At 37.1% G+C, this 17,752-nt stretch overlaps 1 protein-coding gene across 2 annotated transcripts in view; it reads right to left on the bottom strand.

The window, feature by feature from the left end:
• The window catches only part of RELN (reelin), a 577,463-nt gene that overhangs the window by 25,466 nt on the left and 534,245 nt on the right, over positions 1-17,752 (bottom strand). For both annotated transcript variants that reach the window (XM_037057079.1, XM_037057081.1), the window contains exons 50-55: positions 14,370-14,626; positions 8,853-9,007; positions 7,608-7,822; positions 4,919-5,096; positions 1,872-2,047; positions 1,615-1,721 (exon numbers count right to left, since the gene is read on the bottom strand). In XM_037057079.1, the coding sequence (XP_036912974.1) occupies positions 1,615-1,721; positions 1,872-2,047; positions 4,919-5,096; positions 7,608-7,822; positions 8,853-9,007; positions 14,370-14,626 (1,088 nt within the window). The remainder of the gene's footprint in view (positions 1-1,614; positions 1,722-1,871; positions 2,048-4,918; positions 5,097-7,607; positions 7,823-8,852; positions 9,008-14,369; positions 14,627-17,752) is intronic.

Below are 17,752 nucleotides of genomic sequence, written 5' to 3'. Positions count from 1 at the left end.
GAGGGGAAGGATATTAAGAAATACTTGGCCAAAAATAAAAACTTTCAATAAAGTTTATATATTTTCTGCTGTTGAAATTTTGTTGTATAATCCTATATGCAATATTTCTCATGAATAATGAGAAAAATCCATGTCTTTTGTTTCTAGACAATAACTTGTATTTTAAAATATAGCTATTATAGATGGAACTCGAGAGCATTATGCTTAGTGATGTAAGCTAGGCAGTGAAAGACAAATACCATATGATCTCACCTATAAGTGGAACCTAATCAACAAAACAAACAAGTGAGCAAAATGGAACCAGAGACCGGGAAATAAAAAACAAACTGACAGTGACCAGAGGGGAGGTGGAAGGGGGATAATGGGGAGAGAAGGGAAAGACTCATCAAGGAACATGCATAAGGGACCCATAGATAAAGACAATGGGGGTGGAGTGAAGGAGGATTGAATATGGGAGGTCAGGGTGGGTGGGGCAGAGGAGAGTAATGAGGGGAAAATGGGGACAACAGTAACTGAACAATAAAAAGGGAAAAAAGCAAGAACACAAGTGTTATAATTCTATGCAATTTGTGGTTCATTGGACCAATAAGAAGTTTCCCTCTTAGGACACATGGACAATAACTAAGGGTGGGGGGTGGAAATGGGAGGGAGGTGGGGAGCATGGGGTGGGGGGTGGGCAGGGTTGGGAATATAAGACAGAAAGCTGTACTTGAACAAGAATTAAATAAAAAAAATTATTAAAAAAAAAAGAAGTTTCCCTCTTAACAACTGATTAAATTGTTAAGTGGTATGTTTAAATTACTTAAGAAATACCTTTTAAACATGGTAAAATAGTTTAGGGCCATCTATTTTCTAGTTCTTAAGGATATCAATCTGCTAAAGCTGATTTTCTAAAGACCTCATGATATTATGGTATTATTTCAGGTACTTTAAAGTAATAAGATAGAATTAGGTGAAAATAGTGCATGACACTCATAAATTTAGATTATTTTCTTTCACAATTAATAAAGTTTTCTTGAAGATTCTCTTAGCATCCTATTACATGCTTGTTCACAAGAAAGCTTTTTAAAATACTTTAAAATGTTTTTTAAATGTTTTTAAATTTATATTCTACTTGGAAAAGTATACCAAAAATTACTAAAATTATTTTAAAATTGCATCATTGATAATCTAGCTTCAGTTAAGAACAAAGATTATTTTCTTTGTTCATAAACTTTGGAGATTATTTATTTATTTTAACATTTCATTTTTCTTTAATTTAAAAAAAATTAAAATTACAAATGACATTCAATATTATATTGGTTTCAGGTATACAGCACAGTTGTTAGCCATTTATACAACTTATGAAGTAATCTCTAGATAAGTCTACCCCCTGATGCCATACAATTTTTTAAAGGTGATTTCTCTTTTGTCTTTTTTTTTTTTGGTAGATTTTGCTAACATAGACGTTACATGTATGAAATGTGTAACCCAACTAAGATCTTCAACTTTCTCTTTGTAACTTTCACTATTAGCATTGCGATGTCAGCAAAGCTTTGCAGAGACTTTTCTGAGGGGCACTGGATGGAATTTGGGAACCTGCTGCAACATATGGCTTTCACCCCTGAAACGTGCCTCCATCAGTAGAGTAGTCCAACAGCACACCTTCCTTCCGGCAAACGGGCCGATGGCAGGAGGTCATGTTGTTCTCACTGCCGATGCGCCCCCAGTATTGCAGGAATCTGAATGCAAGCACATATTATCCATCAGAATAGTTGTATAGAACAAGCACTCCTTCTAGTTAAGTCCTGGATAAAAACTTTTTCCACATGTGTTCCTTGCTTTGGGGCTGGTTGCTAAATTGTAATAAAAATAACCCTGAATTGACTTACTTTGCCCCTCGGAGATCCAAATCTTGAGTAATAGCTTGTCTCACAGTGGATCCCCCAAAATAGAGTGCAGTGTCCTCAGCAAGAATCCCACACTCGGTACAAGTACTCCCACCTTCTAAGGACATCCATAAATCAGGCTTGATCTCTTCACTGTCAAAGCGTTCCTTCAGAAAAGTCTGGAAACAAAATAAGTGACACATCATTAAAAACAACAATTTCAGATAACAAATATGTATAGACAATACCGAATTATGTCTTGGACTTTAAAAAATTAGATCTGGTTTTAAATGCTTTTCCAAAGATATTTTAAAAAAGGATAGCTTCACAAAGTTCTTTTCCATTACTGAGTAAAGATAATTTAAACTTAAATAATGTTTAATAATTAGAATTTAACAACCAGAGAGAAGTATTACCTCCAGAAGGTTGAGTAGATAATACTTCTATTAGTAAAAAGTTACTTAAGCATACATACAAGGTCTGTTGAGAAAAAGTCCAGCCATTGTTAATTTAACAAGAATGGTTTGTGCGATGTCGATGTAACCTGGCAGCCAAAGAGAGTGGACTAGAATAGGCATGTGTGAACAATGATGACTTCCTTGTAGTCAGTGGGGGTGGTAGACCCCGTTGAGTGAGCATGTGTACAATGTGGCTATTGCATTCATTCAAAATGACTGAGAGAGTAGAGCAACAAATCTGCATCAAATTTTGCATTAAGCTTGAACATTCCTCCACAGAAACTATTTGGATGATTCAGAAGGCCTCAGCTATGAGCAACTGCTGATTGGCAGCTTCATTAGACAATGTGCCTGCTCGTGCATCATGTCTCATGAGCTTTTTGGCCAAACATCAAATCACCAGGTGACTTAGTCCCTCTACAGCCCAGATTTGGTGCCCCATATCTTTTGGCTTTTTGTAAAATTAAAATCACCTTTGAAAGGAAAGAAATTTCAGACTGTTGATGGAATTCAGAAAAATATGATGGAGCAGCTGATGGTGACTGGGAGAGCTCTGTGAGGTCCCAATGTGTCTATTTTGAAAGGGACTGAAGCATCATTGTCCTATGTACAATGTTTCTTGTATCTTGTATCTTCTTCAATAAGTGTCTTTATTTTTGAAATTGCATGGCTGGATATTTTCTGGACACATGAATACTCCCAAATTAAGTTTGTTTATTTACATGGTATACAAAAGTACTGTTGTAATTTGTTACAATATTATGAAATGCACAAAAAATGAAAATTCAAAGAAATAAGATAAAGTATAACAGATGTGCTAGCACTTTCCATGCCTGGAGTGTGTGGACTCCATGTCAGAGACACCTTTAGGCTACAATGATCTTTAGCTTGTAATACAGAGTGAACTCTGAATGTCTCTGAGGTTAAGTAAGGGTATTCAAAACCCTTACTTATGAAGTTTTCCATACGAAGTAAAAAAAAAAATCAACCTTGGGAGGCAATTTGAAAGACTTTTCATATATTTATCAGGGCCAAGATTCAGGACAATGGGGAGAAGTACTCAAAATCTAGAATAAGATGTTTTCCCTGGGTCTCCAGTTTATCCTTTTAACTAAGACTAACCAAGAACCAGGAATAGTCTATTTTCCAAAGTGAGTAGATGATTAAATATTAGGGCTCATTACAGCTACATTCTGTGTAAAATTACTTCCTCCTCTCACATCATAGCAAGATACTGATTACTCATTTTCCCCACAGTATACTCATTTTGTCCACAATACAGTTTTGCATCGGGTTGAGGCACCCAGTGTTTTTTAATGGTATAACTATATCATGAAAATGATTTATAAGAGATGTAATTGTACAGAAAAACTATATACTTTTTCACTTACCTAAGAGAGTTATCTAGTTGCTATCTTACTATGTGGTTAAAATGTTTTAAACAGGCCCTCTTCAATCTCAGAACATTACCACCTCTATGGCCAAAGACATGTAGTCATGTGTGAGTCTCACCGTACCTCACTGATGGTAGAAAATAAGTGCAATTTAAAAAAAGTTTTACATGTAAGAACACTAGAGTCAGAAGACATGGATCACTAACCATGTAAACTTTCATTAGAATGATTTGAATAAGTGCTTAATTTAGATTGTACAATTTCTAATCCAACTGAGGAATGCTAATCAAATTTGAATGTTGTGCGAGAAACTAGAAAGAGATTTGACTATTGTGAAAAGATTTTTTTTAGTTTATTCATTATTTGTGACTATGTTTCTTACATTACAATCTCACTTAATAACAAATAGACTAAAAGCTTCAGATGCAAGTGAGCATTGGCTGACATTAATTTTTTTAATTTAGCAGTTTCAAAGTTGTTGAAATGTTATGCAAAAAACCAACACAACAGGTTTTGTTTAAATTGTTTGGCCCTTATATGTTTGATTTTAATCATTGTGCTTTTTTAGCATAGACATTTTTCTGTTATTGGAATGACAAGTGTACTGTATTTATTCACAGAAATAGAATGCACATATGGCAAATGTATTGGCAATAGAATGCACATATACGGCAACTATATGTGCTTTGCATATTAAATACTAATATCTAAAGTCCCCAAGAATGACCTCTCTATTCTTAATACACAACCATATTTGAACAGTTACCAAATCAGAACTCTGAACTTTCTGAACAAAAATCTAGGTATTGTGTAGTCCTTTTTGAATTTTTTTGTGATAATGTTATTTGCTTTATTTCATAACAACAACAGTATTCTCCTTTAACCTTGTAACTCCTGAAAAAGTGATGTAAAGAATGCTCAAAACTGACTTTAAATAAAGACTGCTAAAAAAAAACCCAGTATTTATGTTCTTTAATCTATATAGTTGGGTATATTTGTGAATTAGGTAAATTGTGCTAGACCTTGATCCAAATATTCTTATATCTAAGAAACCTTTTTTTAGTTTCCACCCAAAGAATTTATTTATTTGGGGGATCCAAGGAGCATTGTTAACAATTATTAGTCTCACACTTCAGTTGGTTCTTAAGGCAGGACCTAGAATGCGAGTAAATGCCTTCTGTTGGGACTTTACCATTACCTTCAGAGTGTGAGTCAGGTAGCAGTTGGGCCCAAAGTACCCTGGATCGCAAATGCATTGTTCCTTTAAGCAATCTCCATGGCCTCGGCAGTTGTCCAAGCATCCAGGGCCCAGGTAGAAGTTATCGATTGCCCATTGCATGTCTGAGTACTTCTGATAGAACCTAAATCTTACTGGGCTATTAGCAACACAAAAGCGCAGGAATGAAAAACAAAAGTTAACTTTGTTTAGGTTCACTTTCCTGTTTAGGTTCACTTTCCTGTGTGTTCATTCAGCACATGCAAGGGAAAAAACATTTAAGACAGTCTGAGAGGATGAAATAGATTAATAAGACATGTTTTCTGACTGCCATTATTTTTCTATTTCTAGTCATGGAACATTAGAGCTAGTTTCATTTAAACTTTATAATATGTGAGCAAAGCTGTAAAACACAATGAAAACACAGTGAAATCTCTATTTCAAATAATGAGAACATTTAAAAACACAAAATTATCACAAATCATGTTGCTTATGAACTGGAATCCAGTGATTGCTTTGCAATTTAGATTCATTAATTGAATTTCTGAAATTGTACACAAGGGGAGTGAATCCTTTGAAAGGGACTTGTCAGCATATATCTAGCCCTCAGGTGGTTGGGAAACAGAAACTTCTGAATTCTCCAAAGATAATCAATATTCTCAGAGTAACTATGCTAATTAGAAAACAAATTTGAATGTGTTATATTAAAGGATATTTCTCCAAGATTTTAATTTCATCATTGTTCTTCTCTGCCTTTTGGGGAAAATACAAACCTCATAATTAACTGTATATTAAAATATTCCACACCATGTTGGTATAAAGAGTCTAAAGTCTATGAGGGAACTTAATGGGGTGATAAAATAGTCTCTATCTTGTTTCATGTGGTGGTTACATGGGTTATACAATGGTAAGAGATCACTGCAATAAATGATTAAAAAATGTGCATTTTACTGAATGTAAATTATACTTCACTATAAAAAAGGGATGAAAGAACAGGAGGGGGAAAACGAAGCAAGGACAATGTGGCTCCCCAGCATGCATTTTACTCCAGATGAGTCATATGAGGTAATCATCATAATATAATTCTCTTAGCTAATGACTGAGTCAGGAAAGGGCATTCTTGAGTTAATGTGTACCAATGGGATACAAGAAGGTGCTTGCTCTGGCTCTCTTTGAAAGAAAAACAACTCTTTCTGTCCCCTGAACATAGGTAAGAATGCATTCTGTGCCAGGTTTCTGAAAGTCATCGATGTTCAGGGGACCCAGCCTGAAGTCTGAGTGTGTCTGAGGTGTGGACAGTGGAAAAATGAGTTACCAATGTCCTTGAAGACACAGTTGAGCTTATGAAATCAATAACCGAAGAATCCATTTATCTTTGGATTTTTTTCATTATAGGTATACAAACAAATTTCATTTTTATTGATGTTTGAATACAGTTGTCTTCATTTTACCACCATCACTTTCCCCAGCCCTACCCTTTCCCACCTCCCACACTCAATCCTACCCCCTTTTGTCTTTGTCCCTGAGTCCTTTGTACACAGCTGGTCTGAGCTGGGTTTTCTGTTACTGAAGCTGAAAGCATCTTGATAGAGCTTCCTAGCAGGTTAATGGACTAACCCCTTCAGATTTGTTACAAAAAACTGTGAATGCTGATGTGGCAAATGAAATCTATGGGACACTGGAAAGCCATGTGGGAGCACCTCATTCAAAGACTCTGTGTGTTCTGGTCATGTATTATAATTCTGTTTTACAAGAAGGTTTTTCATTTACCCACACTCTATGATTCATATGGTGGAGGCTCACCTATCATTTTCTTTAATGTATCTTTTTTTCCTAATTTTACAGTCAAAGAGAAATCTTTTGGAATTGCTTTAAATTAACTCATCCACAGGCTTTTCAGAGCACAGTTTAATCACTTTGGCTCACTATTGCTCCAAACTAATTACTTATCACTTCAGGTGCAGAACATAAGGCTTAGATAAGAGAAAAATAAAACCTACGAAACCTACTTGTACAAATAGTATGAAGAATTAGGATTTGTACAAATGGCAGGATGAGTTAGGATTTTGCTCCAGGCTCCATCTATCATGGATCAACAAGGCCTTAATGTGAAAACTATATGGTGTATAGTGGACCACAATCTACAAGGCCTGTAAGGTAACATACACCTTTCCACCTGGCTCCATGGCCATCACTCTCACTCTGTCCCCATTTGCAGAACATAAAAGGGCCTGCCAAGGTTCATCTTGACAGGTCTGAGAAGAACAACCTGAGGTTTCCTTGAGTTAGCTCCTCATGGAGGTCATGAATAGAGAGCCTTTAGAGTTAGGGAGGAAGACAACATTTTATCCACAATTACACAGAATTTCAGGCTCAACCACAGTGTCCCTAATCTACTTCTGGATTGAAGCCAGGCTTTATTTTATTTTTAAATATTTTATTTTATTTTTAGACAAAGGGGAAGGGGGGAAAAAGAGAGGGAGAGAAACATTAATTTGTGGTTGCCTCTTCTGCGCCCCTACCAGGCACCTGGATTCCAACCTAGGCACGTGCTTTGACTGGGAATTGAACTGGTGACCCTGTGGTTCACAGGTCACCACTCAATCCATTGAGCCACACCAGCCAGGGCATGGACAATTGGAACCAGGCTTTATTTTAATTTTCTACTTACTTTCCTACTAAACTTTCAGGGAGTGGGTAAGTGATCCTTTTCCATCCTTTAGTTGGAAAGAATACAGATGGCTGAGAAACACTTCCAGAGCATTTTGGGTCTGCAGGTAAGCATTGAGGGACCAGATAATTCCAGCTCACACCAAAGTCAGTAGAATACTGTACATGAATTTGATTCTGGGCAACTTTTTCAGACACTTTACATCCAACAGAGATCTAATAAACAGAAAAGCAAAATTGTTAATATATTAAACCCCATTACATGTTTCTACTCTAAGCACCTGGCACAAGAAAAGTTGCTGATCACTTGATGGACACTGCGCTGCATCTATTCTGTATTTTCAGGATCATTATTTGTTCTGCTGATGCGTGGGGAAGTTGCTCAAGGTGACAAATTATAGAACGTGCCAAATGTATTTTGCAGGGAGTTTGGGAAGAAGCTGAAATCTGTGCTTTTGCCATGGCTGGCTGATTGCCTTGGGAGGCCTGGGCCCTCGCTTACAAATTGTTGTTTGTTGTGCTAATGGTTTGGCACTTCTATTTGGCACAATGCTGACCAAGAAGGATTGCTAACAGCTTTCCCAAGTTTACTATTTTGTCCTACAGCTTATGACTCTCAATAAATCACTTTCGACTACATGTAAGACACAACAAAGTAATAACAGAAGGTAATTTTAATAAGGCCCAGCACCTTTCATTGATGGAGGTAACCATAATGCCATATTTGTTGCTAATGCAGTGGGTCTAAAGTAGATAGAATGAATTGGTTGACATAAAATCTTGGCCAAAATTGATGTTAGCATTAATGAATGCTATTCACGCCTTTGTTTTCCATAATTTTCTTTCTTTAGAAGCATTAAAATGCTCTTGTAAAATAAAAAGTAGATATAACCATAGTAGCTTTATTCTTCTCTTAAAAGACTGTATAAGCTATTAAATTATTTAACTCAGGGAACTGGAATCAGTATCCTACATACTTATTGTCAATATTTGCTCTATCAGTATTTAACCCTGAGCAGAAAGACATTATTCTATGAAAGGTTAACCTTGATATAGTTCAGAAATAAAATACTTTAAGTCATTAAGTTATATAGTGTCAAGTTGTATATTACCTTTAATATTAAATTTTGCTTTCCAAAGTATATATTGTTAATAAAATACTAGAGGATTTTTGTCTCTATGATTATTTTTCATTTTTATATGCTATATGTGGTTATTTGTGCAGTGAAGACCATAACACTTTCACCTTGAACTGCATGATCCAGCCCTCAGTGGGAGTCAAGTCGTGAGTCACAGCGTACACTTCTCTCCCGTCGTGACTGCCGCAGAGCATGACACCATCAGGGGAGTCACAGAATCTTTCCACTGTGCAATCATCATGGAAGAGCCAGTGCTCGTTCACTTCATAAAATAAAAGACAAAAGTTTTCTGACAAAAATACTTGAGGCAAATTTTCACTTTAAGGGAGATCTAGAATTAAGTACAAATCTCTACGATATATATCACATACAACCCACAGAGAAAACATAAATGTAAGCACATCATTTTAGGAAAATGGACACTGGGAGGTTGAGATATACCTACTACCTGATATTGGTGAGGCTACATTTGGAAAAGAGTATATGTATATGTTGTAAATTAAAATCAAAGGGAAACAACTATTTTTTTCTGACAGATATTGAACTTCTAGGCAGGATCTAAAGAAGCAGAATGAATTTTTCTTAACACAATAGGGAAATGAGTGGAAGTGAGTTAGCTACTTTTACTCAAATTCTAATAGTGTCATCTGGGTGATTAAAAAACTTATTATCAGCCAAACTCTAGCACCTGTGGTTACAAGGGGCTAGGGGGAGGGGGAAGTGGAGAAGTGTCGATCAAAGGGTACAAAATTTCAGTAATAATCTCTGGAGGTCTACTGTACAGCATAGGACCTATAGTTAACAATACTGTATTATATGCTTAAAATTCACTAAGATAAATGTTGTATTAAGTGCTATTCCCATAACAGACAAATAGATATTTAAAAAAGGGAAGGGGACAGAAGAAAGCTTTCAGAGGTGATTGATAAATTTATGGGCTTGATTGTAGTAATTGTTTCATGGGTGTATACTTACCTGCAAACTCATCAAGCTATGTCAATTATACCTCAATAAAGTGATATAGAAAAGCTTCTAAGAGTCTAGGGACAACTTAGCAAGATTATGATTTGGTAGTGCAGAGTACCTCCTATTCTCTCTCTCTCTCTCTCTCTCTCTCTCTCTCTCTCTCTCTCACACACACACACACACACACACACACTCCTAATTTCTTTTTTTCTTCTGAAAGAAGTGTTTATAACATCATATTTTATTCCAGAAAGGTTTAAAGTTAAACATATCTACAAGTTGCATCTAATTCACGATATACTTTGATTTTTAGGTTCAACTTTTCTGTGAAAGTTCCCTGGTGAGCTTCAGTATTTGCAGTGGAGGTGAACAAATGGGCACACCAAACCAAATGGGCACAACCAGAGGCTCAGGACCGCTGCACAAGCTGCAGGCTCGGATGGTCTCAGAGGCTTCAGAGAAGACACCAGACAATGAAATTGGAATTCAGCCTTTACCTGTGTTGTATCCTTTCAATTCTGCCTAAGCATGCAATAAGCATGCTAAGTAGCTATTTGAATCCCAGATATATGCTGCTTATCCCACTAAGCAGCATATATCTGGGATTCAAATAGCTACTCCAGCAGCATTATCTGTCAGGTTTCACCTTGTGGGATTGGGAGTCACGTTCAATCCCCTGCCACACAGGGCTCAAGAGTCAAAGTGCACAGACACTTGATTCCAGTAAGAATACCTGAGACAGCTTATTCTGAGGTACGTATTTTATTTTATGTTAGACCTCCACGATTCTAGTGAAAAAAGGCTTACATTAATCAATTAACTAATCAATCTGTTCTGCAGTATCACAAACAGCTTCTCTAAGTAGATATTAGTTTCTAGGAATACCATTTCTGCAAAACAAGCAGGTGGCAGAAAATTTGTTCCTTCCATTGTATATCACCAACTAAACCTAGAGTAAAAATCAGTATTTCAGGTACTCAAAAATAATCTGTATTTGTTTTCATTCATATAGAAGCAGTACTTAAGTTATTATCTGACTATAAGCTCACTATATATACATTACACAGGAGTGTAATGTATAACCATTTCACAGGAAAACCCCCCCACATAATTTAGCAAAGTTTTGAACCAGATCTATATAAGTAAATCTTAATAACCTCCTTAAGAGAGTAAGACTACTTGGTAGTAGTGAGGAAAATTTTAAGCTTTTCCTACTTAAAAGGTGATTTTTATGAAAGAAATTTTTACTTCTACCTCTACTACTATACCACACAATATACTAATAAATTGATTAGTGAGAATAACTGAGTATCCAACAATGTCAAAATTGTGAACAACTTATAATAAAATATTACAGACTTTAAAATAATACTTTCTTTTTTAAAATATATTTTATTGATTATGCTATTACAGTTGTCCTATTCCCCTCTTTATTCCCCTCTGCCCTGCACACCCCCTCCCACCAGCATTCCCTTGCCTTTAGTTCATGTCCATGGGTCACACATATAAGTTCTTTGGCTTCTCCATTTCCTATACTATTCTTAACCTTCCTCTGTCTATTTTCTACCTATAATTTATGCTTCCTATTCCCTGTACCTTTTCCCCTTTCTCTCTACTCCACCTCCTCGTTGATAATCCTCCATGTGAACTCCATTTCTGTCATTCTGTTCCTGTTCTACTTGTTTGTTTGTTTATTTTTGTCTTGTTTTTTTAGGTTCAGTTGTTGGTAGTTTTGAGTTTGTTATTATTTTACTGTTCATATTTCTGATGATCTTCTTTTTCTTAGGTAAGTCCCTTTAATACTTCATATAATAAGGGCTTGGTGATGACAAACTCCTTTCACTTGACCTTATCTGGGAAACACTTTATCTTCCCTTCCATTCTAAATGATAGCTTTGCTGGATAGAGTAATCTTGGATGTAGGTCCTTGCCTTTTTGACTTTGAATACTTCTTTCCAGCCCCTTCTTGCCTGGGAGGCTTCTTGCCTGTGAGAAATCAGATGATAGTCTAATGGGAATTCCTTTGTAGGTGTCTCCTTTCCTCTTGCTGCTTTTAAAATTCTCTGCTTATCTTTAATTTTGGCTAATGTAATTATGATGTGGCTTGGTGTGTTCCTCCTCCAGTTCAACTTCTTTGGGACTCTCTGAGCTTCCTGGATTTTCTGGAAGTCTATTTCCTTTGCCAGATTGCAGAAGTTCTCCTTCATTATTTTTTCAAATACCTTTTCAATTTCTTCTTCTTCCTCTTTTTCTTCTGGCACCTCTATGATTTCCATGTTGGAACATTTAAAGTTGTCCTGGAGGTTCCTAAGCCTCTCCTCATTTTTTTGAATTTTTGTTTCTTCTTTTTGTTCTGATTGAATGTTTCTTTCTTCCTTCTGCTCCAGACTGTTGATTTGAGTCCTGGTTTCCTTTCCATTGCTGTTGGTTCCCTGCAGATTTTCCTACATTTCACATAATGCAACCTTCATTCCTGCATGGGTCTTTTTTATGCTGTGGAAGTACCCAGTGAGTTCCTGGAGCATGCTGATAACCAGTGTTTTGAACTGTGTATCTGATAGTTTGGCTATCTCTTCATCACTTTGTTGTATTTTTTCAGGAGCTTTGAACTGTTCTTTCATTTGGACCAATTTTTTTTTTTTTGTCTCAGTGCACCTGTTACACAGTAAAGGGCAGAGCCTTAGGTGTTCATGACGGTGGGGCAACCCTTGTTGCTGCATTGTGATGCTGTATGTGGGGGAGGGGTCTGAGAGCGAACAGTGCTCTTTGCTCTGCTCTCAGTTTTCAGTCACTTCCAACAGTCAAATGGGGCCCTTCTGGTGCTGATTCCTGGTGGGTGGGCTTGTGTATGTTCTAGGACCCCATGGGTCTCTCCAGCCAGCTGCTGTGAGGCTGGGAGTTCCTCCCACTGCCATCTGAAGCCCCACAGGAATTTTTAGTTAGAGGTTTTGAGGCTTTATTTCCTCATACTGGAACCCTGGGTTGCATGGTCTGTCTTGCTCCCTAGTTGTTCCTCCTGGTTTATCTGCATGTGAGTGTGGGACCCGCCTAGTCTGCAAGCCACAGCCTCATCTGGTCTGCCAGCCACCATCTTGCCCATCCCAGTCCTCCAGCCACTGCCTTGCCCCTAGTCCTCTCTACCTGGCTGTCTGTCTTTGCCCCTCCTACCAGTCTGGATGAATGTTTCTTCTTTAACTCCTTGGTTGTCAGAGTTCCATATAGTTCCATTTCCTGGCAGTTCTGGTTGTGTTTTGCTTTTACATTTGTTGTTGTCCTTCTTTTGGTCATGCAAGGTGGCACAGTGTATCTACCTAGGCCTCCATCTTGGCTGGAAGTTCAATTTTGTTTATTAATTTACTCACTTAAAAATATCTGAAAGTCTTTTGAATATATGAGACTTATCCTAGGCCTTTTTTCATAACAATTGCTGATAATCATGCTTTGATAAGCACCCCGCTGAAGTGGACAGAGTTTAGGTGACCCCAGTAGGATTCAAGTGTGAGATACCAGTAGTCAAAATGATATTTTCAAAGATATTTAAGGACCTGGAAAATTGATCAGAATTTAATTCTAAATGAAGAAAAGTGGGATACAAAACATGTATAGTTTATGATTATAATCTTGTTAAACATATCTTTATATAGAGGCATAGAAAAAAGAATCTAAGAAAATTACCAAAATATTGATGACGGTTATCCTCTGGGTGATTTTTATTTTCATTCTCATGATTTTTGGTATTTTCTCAATTTCACACTCTGAATATGTATTACTTTTATAATAAAACATTAATAATTAAGTATTTTAAATAATTCAAATTCCTCAAATTTCAAAAATTTTTAGGCATAGGTTTCACTCCTCTGAAAGGTTCTCATCAGTCTTACTATTGTAAAATACATCTAGTTTTCTATGCAAGGGTCTAGGATCAAGTTGCATGTGAGACAGTCTCACTGTCTGATGACTGTATGGTAAATATTCTCTCTATTTTCACTGTTTGGGTAAAACTTGCAAGGTTGGTGAGATGTACAGTTAAACATGTCTACTTGACCTGGAGTAGACATACTATAGAGTGTAACCATGGATATGGCATGACAAAGCCACATACTTAATATAAAGCAAAACTTTAAAAAAAGGTGACCAAAATACTGTTATGAAATGAAAAGAAAACAATACATTGAAGATAAGAATAGCATAAAGAGATCCTTGCTAGTTCACCAGGATCACTGCACCATGAGAATTAAGAGTACTCAGTAAGACCTTGGACACTCTGGAACAGAAAATGCCATCACAAATGCATCCCACAGGCACCATAGCTAACAAAACACCTGTCTTCTGATACTAAAACAAGTGACCAGAAAGTGCTGGTTTTCTACCCACAGTAGAAAATGAAAACAGAAATGGAAAATTTTCTAGCAAAATAAAATACTCCTGTTAACAAAATTATAGAATGTTAACTATTAAAAACATAGTTGATGGCTTGAGAGAAAGAAAATAGTTTTAATGTAAACTAGCAAGGATGAGAAAAACAAAAGGGTGACCCCCCCACTTTCACTGCTCCTGTATCATTTGAGAATGTGTAAAAGGTTTCACATTCTTTTGTAAAAAGCCAAATCCAAACTGCATCTCCACTGGATTTTTATTTAGCGTTATGAAAAATTTACCTGCAGTTTTATCCTCCATAAATATGTCAAAAGCAATTCTCCCGACAGGGCCGGCATCTGCAGGCGAGCGCTCATGCTGAGGAACGGGGGCGCTGCTGAACGTGTCCAGCATGACAGTCCTCTGGTCAGCAGAGCCTGAGATGAGGACATTGTCGATGGCCCAGTCGTTCTGATCCGGGCCGTCATGTCTCGGCTGCCACCAGCGGAAGCGAGTAGCAATCTCTTTAGCATCAGGGGGGAGAAGGATATTCACGAATCTGTGAAAAAATGATGGTGGGGGTGAGGGGAAGTCTTGTCAAATGTCTCGTGTAAGTAAACGATTTATAACCATGTCATGGGGTGAGTGATGAGAGGACATTGACTAAAATAATCTTGAAAAACCATGATGAACTAGCTTGATCTTATAATCTCTCTCAAGTCACTAAACTGGGGAAATACAAAGTGAACACTTCAAGTGTCCAGGAGCTACCAACTCACCCAATGGCCCCTGGGTAGCCTCAGAGGGACCCCACAATTTTCTGCTTGCCTGGGATGCCTCGGAATCTGTAGGCCTAGAGTAAATGCATATGCATGTGGGTAGAGATAGCCAACTGACATTTTTTTTGGCACCTTGGAGTTAATTCATTTGCTTCTTTTTTCTGGCTCCTTGGTTTCATTCTATTCACAATGAGTACCAGCAATTTCCTCAAAATATGCACACTGGATTGTGGCAGGATGTTTGGACTCTCAACCTGACAGTACCAGGCTGTATGTAATCACTTTATCAGTTGCCTGTGGTTTGATATTGACTTTGTCTATATGTTTTATTGAAAACATTATACTAAGAAATGCTTTGCGAGAGCCATGGGCTAATAAGCCCAGCATGACATCCCTGGCTGAGTCACCAAGGACAGACATGGAAAAACATGGCTCCGAGCTCCAACATGGACCTTAACCCACTAAAAATAAAGTCTAAAATACCCTCTCGGGGATTAAGCAAGATGTATTCAAAGCTAGGATGCTTTTAGTTGAATTTCCTTACAGTACCTGGCTTTTAAATACTTTGTTTGAAGCCCTGGCTGGTGTAGCTCAGTGGATTGAGCGCGGGCCTGCGAACCAGACAATCACGGTTCGATTCCCAGTCAGGGCACATGCTTGGGTTGCAGGCCAGTTTCCGGCAGGGGTCAGTTCCCTGCAGGGGATGCACCAGAAGCAACCATACATTGATGTTTCCTTCCTCTCAACTTCCCTTCCCCTCTAAAGATAAATAAATAAAATATAAAAAAAAATAAATACTTTGTTTGATTATGTCCATCATTTTGTGCAGCTTTTGGGTCATGACAGCTTAATGGATCTTGGTTTTAGGGAAGGAAGGCATAGATTGTGAGTACTAGACCTTATTGTGTAGTTACCGGCAGTTTAAAGACCATTGGTCTTTAGGCAAGTCATATTTTCCAAAGTTCATTCCCTCATGCATGTTAACTTTGAAGGTCATCTGTGCCCCTCCCACCACCTTTTTGTATGTTCACCCTGTAAGATCTTTCTATAATGTATCTCCATTGATTTAGCATGTTTAATTAACACTTTAAAATATATTAAATAATATCAGGAAATCTATCCATTCCTGGAGGGATACACAACCACATTTCTTTACCCAGAGCAATCATCTTTGAAAGCTTATTTTTCTTTCCTATTTCTATATTAGTTTCCTTTCTCTAATAAATTCTTGACCACAATTAAAAAACCTTTGGAGTGGAAATTTATCTAAGGCTGCTAAAATTTTAAGTAAATAAATTATGACCACAGTTCCTATCTTGGTCAGTTAGTTTCTCCTTTAGAAAAATAAAGTAGATTAGATATTTATGCTTTTGTCTTACAGTAACATAACTTCCTGCTCCCTGTATATAGTGCTGTTTAAGTGTTCAGAATTTACACTTGAGAGTCTTTATTACTTCCTTCTTAAAGACCAAGAAAGTAGTTTACTTGGTATGTCTATTATCTCCTACTAATAGACGAGCACTTTTTTTTTTGCACTGTGACATTGTGTACCACTTAGATTATATTGGATTCTTTTATTGGTGTCCAACTTTAATGTAACTGAGGGATTTAAATCTCTTGCTTGTGGCAGAGATTGCTGGCATTTCCTTAACTGCCATTCTCCCCTTCTTCCTTTATAATAGGAACTCATCTATTTTGGCAGGCAAGCAGTCACCCAGAATAGAGATAATGTGTCCAGACTCCCTTGCATCTCAGTGTGTCTCTGTGGCAAAGTTCTGGCTACTGGAATGGGAATGGAAATATAGGCAACTGACAAGAAATGTTCTTGAAGGGAGACAGCACACCCTTTTTGCCCATCCTCCTTCCTTCTGGCTGGAATGTGGAGAAGCTAGAGTCTCCCTTTTGGAGGTCCTGTGTTGAGCGTGGCAGTAGTACAAAGTAGAAGGAACCTGGGTCTCTATGCTTTTGTTGAACCACTGGAGCAGCCCTGGGCTATTTACATAAGAGGGGAAAAAAACCCTTTTGTTTACATCATTTTGAGCTTTCTGTCATTCACAGCTGAACCTATTCTTAACTAATATGTTGCATTTAAATGATCATTTACAATATTTTAAGTTTTTATTTGACCTAATTTGTAGCCTGTACCTGGTTTTCCATGCACTGAGGTATTGTCTACCTATCTATGTTTTCTCTCCTCTTCTTTTTTTTTTCCTCTGGTGCATTTCCTTATGCTTGATTGGGCTGAATTTACTCCCCCTCTCCTCTTTTCCCTCCTTTCCTCTCTGCTCTCCAGTTCTCCAACCTTCTCCTTTTCTCTTTCTCTCATCTTATCCTCTTTTTCCTTCTTCTCCTACTTTAATAAATAAATATGCTCTTTTCCTTTTTAACAAACTTTTTGACTTTCCTAATTAGTCAAATTGATTGCTTTCTGCCCTTCGAGAATATATATTTTTAGAAATGATCCATGCACTGGGTTTATTCAGGGTTTTTAAATAAGGAATTTAAAACTAGACGCTAGGCTTCTTACAGATATTTATATTTTATTGTGTTTATTTTCAAGCCCTCAGTTCTTTAAAGTGGAGTGAATACTATATAAATAAATATTTTTTGTTTACATTTTCCCAAAATGTTGTTGAACTTAATTATCACAGTCTCATGAATTTATGTGTTTTTGTACTGGACCTACTCATTACCGGCATTGTGATAGTGTATGTTACCTTACCCTGAATTTGGAAACTAATTGGTCTTAAAAACCCAAACCATCTCAAGAACCTTATCTTCATGTCAGTCTTGGAGGCATCCATTACTGATGAGTAAGGTCGAGGTTCTCTTTGGTCCCTGTGATAATTTACTGGCAGGTCTGACCAAGAAGCATTGCTAATCATACTAGTTAATAGACATGAGAT

The sequence above is a fragment of the Sturnira hondurensis genome, unplaced genomic scaffold (genome assembly GCF_014824575.4).
Source record: "Sturnira hondurensis isolate 20B ecotype Veracruz unplaced genomic scaffold, ASM1482457v3 Scaffold0009314, whole genome shotgun sequence".
NCBI classification, from domain to species: domain Eukaryota; kingdom Metazoa; phylum Chordata; class Mammalia; order Chiroptera; family Phyllostomidae; genus Sturnira; species Sturnira hondurensis.
Note: the sequence above shows the minus strand (reverse complement) of the source record. Positions and strands in the feature narration are given on the sequence as shown.